Consider the following 4,191-nt stretch of genomic DNA (forward strand, 5'->3'; position numbering starts at 1 on the left):
TTCCCCAGGCTGCGCAGCCCCATCTCGCTCAGCCTGTCCTCGTAGGGAAGGTGCTCCAGTCTCTGCTCAGCTCCGTGGCCTCCTCTGGCCTTGCCCCAACAGTTCCATGTCCTTGTGCAGTTGGGGACACCAGAGCTGTGTGCAGCACTCCAGGTGGGGCAGAGCAGAGGGGGAGAATCTCCTCCTTGGCCCTGCTGCCACACAGCCCAGGCCTGGGTTGGGTTTGGGCTGTGAGCTCACACTGAGCTCATGGGTGGTTTTCCATCACCCCAAGTCCTTTGTTTTCCTAATCCATTTTCTCCACCCCAGGGGCTGTGCATGGTCATTGGAGGCATCAGGCACCAGGAGCAGAGGTTCAACAGCCGCTCAGCAGGTGTCAGCTCAGCCCTGCTCTTCCTCTCCGTGGGAGGTGAGTGGGGACAGGGACAGGGGTGTCCCCAGCTCTGGGGGGGGTCCCACTAGGGTGGACACCCACCCCATGTCCCTCTGTCCCCACAGGTGTCTTTGCCCCAACACTCTTCTCCAAGGTGTATGGGAAGTTGGTCTGTGGTGAGTGCCAAAATGTCACCCAGAACCCTCTGGGCCACTACCTCTGCCACAACTGTCACTTTGACCTGGTGAGTAAGGACATGGACCCCCAGCTGTGGGGTTTGAGGTTGGGGATGCTCCAAGCCCACCTGGCCCTTGTGCTTGGTGGTGGCAGTGGGGCTGTCCCTATCCCCTGCCTCCCTACTGACAGGAGCTCTCTCTGCAGATGGACAACAATGGCACCCTCTACTACAGCCACGTCCAGTGAGTGTCCTGTGCTGGGGACAATGCTGTCCCCAACCCTGGGGTGGCACCTTGGTTGGGTCATGTTCCTGCATCCCTCCCAAGTCCTGTCTCCACCCCAATGAAGACCCTACCCAGCACCCCATCTCCTCCACCCCCAGGGGACTTCCCTAGGGGTCTCCTGCCAGCTCCTGGTGGCACTGAGCGTGTCCCCTGTGTCCCACAGGCCCCTAGTGTACACAGTGTCACTCCTGCTCCCTGCTGCCTACCTCATTGGCCTCTTCTTCACCCTGAAGACTCACTCGCACATCTATGACATCCATATCAGCGACTGTCACAGTGAGTGTCCCCAAACCACCATGTCCTGGTGGTTCTTCTTGCTGTCCTGGGGTGTCCTACCATGTCTCTGCTCTTTCCTCAGTGCCAGGCCACCACCACAGTGCTGTGGTGCACTGGTCTCGCTGGAGGGCCCTGGTCATCCTCCTGCTCTCCACCCTCTGCATGTCAGCCTGTGCTGACCTGGCCACAGAGCACATCAGCCCCATCCTCACCAACTCCACCATCTCACAGGTGAGTATGGGCATGGTTTGGTGGTCCTTAGGACCAAGATGTGCCCTCCAGGGATGGGAACCTCCTCTGGCTGCAGTTTGAGCCCCCAAAACAGCAGGGAAAAGGTGCTTCACACACTGAGGAACTTGTTTGTTTCATAGTATGTTAAGGGGTTGGAATGGAGCTTAGAGATGATCTAGTCCCAACCCCCTGCCCTGGGCAGGGACACCTCCCACCAGAGCAGGTTGCTCAAGGCTTTAGCTAACCTGACTTTGAAGAGTCCCTCTGCAGCTTCCCTGGAGCCCCTTCAGGTCCTGGCATGTTGCTCTGAGGTCTTCACACAACCTTCTCTTCTCCAGGCTGAGCAGCCCCAACTGTGTGCAGTTCTCCAGGCACTGGAGTACTGCATTGCCCGTGGTTTGGATGTGGTTGGACTAATGCTGGTGTCACTTCTCCCCTGCAGTACTTCATTGGTGTCACTGTCCTGGCCATGGTCCCTGAGCTGCCAGAGATTGTCAATGGTATCCAGTTTGCTCTGCAGAACAACTTGAGCTTGAGGTGAGAGGAGTTTTGGGGCGTCCTCCCCCAGCATGGTCCCATCACCTCAGTGCCCATGATGGGCATGGTGGGTCAGATCTCTGTCAACTCCCTCTTGAAGGGACTTAAGTCACCCAAACATGGTGTCAGATCCAGAATGTGGTTGGGTTGCCCAGGGTGGGTTTTCCTTGCCCCAGGGGCTGCTGGAGGACCTAGTGCTTGGCAGCTCCTGAGTCCTCCTTCCTCCCCAGCATCGAGATTGGGAACTGCATTGCTGTGCAGGTCTGCATGCTCCAGATCCCCATCCTGGTGCTCTTCACCATCTTCTACGTGAGTACCCCTGGGGACACCCCTGGGTAACCTCCTGAGCAGGGCTGGGGCCATGGAGTGTCCATGAGCCATGACAAGGGCACAGCTGTCACCCCCAGTGTATAGGGAAGTGGGGTCAGATGTCTCCTACCTTGGCTGATGCTGTCCCCAGCCTAGGGTCATGTGGCATAGTAGCTCTAAGGGGTGACACATGTTCTGGTTGGACATAAACCCCAAGTCCTTTGCCTTGCAGCCAACCAACTTCACCCTTGTCTTCAGCGACCTCCATGTCTACGCCAGCATGTTCAGTGTGGTGCTCATGAACTACATCTTCATGGATGGCAAATGTGACTACTTCCAAGGTGACCACTGGCCTGTGAGGCTGCTGTGGGACTTGGGTGTATCCATGGGATGTGGGGTGGGAGGCTCTTGGATCCAACTCTGGTGTCACTTTTGGTGTGTCCCCATGATGGGTTGGGTATGGGGTGGGAGGCTCTTGGAGGTCATCTGCTTGCTGCAGCTCTTGGCATGTTACCTGGAGTAACCCTGAGGTCTTGGTTGACCATTTTGGAGATGCTGCAGCAGCTCCAAGGGGAAATCATTTCCATTTCACCCTCAAAAGGGAGTTTAAACCCCTTTTAATTGAGACTTTGCAGAGGACCATGAAGGTACTCCATAGTGGCTTAATCCAGACCACACCAGAAGGTCTTAGAAGCAACTTCCCTGGTTGCTCCAGGGATTAGCTCCTCCTAGGAACCTCCCTCCTTGCTCCAGGGACTAACCTCCTCCAACCTGTTTTGTATGCCCCAGGCACAGTGTTGGTGATGGTCTACTTCATCCTCCTGGCTGTGTACTTCTTTGCCCCTTCGCCCAGTGGCTGCTGAGGAGGTTTGGACTCTGCTTTCTCCAGCCCTCTCCTTGGGTTCTGTGCCCATCAAGACGTTGTCCAGTGTCTCAGGGACTTGGCTGGGCTGGATCCAGCCTGGAAGCATCATCTGCTGGAGCTCCTGCTGCTGTCTGGCTCCCTTAGTGGGTGCCAATGGAGCTTCAGTGGTGGGAAAGGTGGTGGCAATGAAAGTGCTCCTGAACTTGAGGAACCTCAAAGCCACAGCACATCACAGAGGTATTTCCAGCCCACACTGGTGTGGTTGGAAGGAAAATTGTCCTTAGTGGAGGGTCTTGAAGGGGTTTGTGTGTGGTGTTGAGGATAGACCTTTCCCTTGGGATGTGTTGCGCTGGGAGAAGGTGCCTGAGAAGAGCTCCGCAGCCTTGTGGGCTGTGGGTGATCCTGGGAGGGACCTGGAGGGGTCTCTGGGGATCACCCAGAGCTGACTGATGGCACCAGAAATGCCCCAAAAGGTCTTTTCCAAGTGTTTTGTCATTAAAGCAGTTTTGTACAAATCAGGAACAAACTTTGTTTCTCTTTCAGTGGTCACCTCTGGGCCCCTCTGTGGGCACCACTTGGGCTAGTGATGGTCTGGGGGCAGTGGTCACTGGGCTGTGAGTATTGGGCAGCAGTCATGGCTTGGTTGGAGTCACATCTCTGGGAGCAGAGCAGGGACAATCCATGTCCTCTGTCTCAGCACCTGAGCAGGTGACAGGATCTGCCCCAGGGACAGAGCCAGGGGGTGGCTGTGCCCTTCAGCTTTTGCATGACCTTCCCAAAGCTCCACCTCACTTCCACCCTGGATTTGTCTGACTGTCCTAGACAATCCTTGGCTCAGAGGTCTTTAACAAGCTGCTAGGAAGGCTAAGGGATATATGCTCCTGGTGGTGTTCTGGGACATCTCAGAAACCCCTCCCTCTGCAGTGCGTGAAGTGACAGGATAAAGTTGGTGGCTTGGATTGATTTATCCTCAGATCTTCAAAACCAAAACACTGGCAGAGACTTGAGCACAGGCCCTGGGGCTCCTGCTGTGCCCTTTCTCCCATCCCAGCCCTGTGGGGATGTACTTCCAAGTAAAAACCAGGAATGGGAGTACTGCTCACAGCCTGCAACATGGGGGTTGGACACTGGGAGGTCTC

The 4,191-nt window shown here is 56.0% G+C and overlaps 1 protein-coding gene across 1 annotated transcript in view; it reads left to right on the forward strand.

Moving 5' to 3' along the window:
- LOC103804608 (low affinity vacuolar monovalent cation/H(+) antiporter-like) overlaps window positions 1-3,050 on the forward strand; it is a gene marked incomplete at its 5' end in the record, with an annotated part of 6,300 nt that extends 3,250 nt beyond the window's left edge. Inside the window, 9 exons of the mRNA XM_009077222.1 lie at window positions 310-409; window positions 499-617; window positions 755-792; window positions 998-1,110; window positions 1,193-1,341; window positions 1,784-1,878; window positions 2,109-2,187; window positions 2,420-2,528; window positions 2,977-3,050. Coding sequence (XP_009075470.1) covers window positions 310-409; window positions 499-617; window positions 755-792; window positions 998-1,110; window positions 1,193-1,341; window positions 1,784-1,878; window positions 2,109-2,187; window positions 2,420-2,528; window positions 2,977-3,050 — 876 coding nt within the window. The remainder of the gene's footprint in view (window positions 1-309; window positions 410-498; window positions 618-754; window positions 793-997; window positions 1,111-1,192; window positions 1,342-1,783; window positions 1,879-2,108; window positions 2,188-2,419; window positions 2,529-2,976) is intronic.
- Between the last annotated feature and the right edge of the window lie 1,141 nt (window positions 3,051-4,191).

This window comes from Acanthisitta chloris, unplaced genomic scaffold (genome assembly GCF_000695815.1).
Source record: "Acanthisitta chloris isolate BGI_N310 unplaced genomic scaffold, ASM69581v1 scaffold34836, whole genome shotgun sequence".
In the NCBI taxonomy this organism is placed as follows: domain Eukaryota; kingdom Metazoa; phylum Chordata; class Aves; order Passeriformes; family Acanthisittidae; genus Acanthisitta; species Acanthisitta chloris.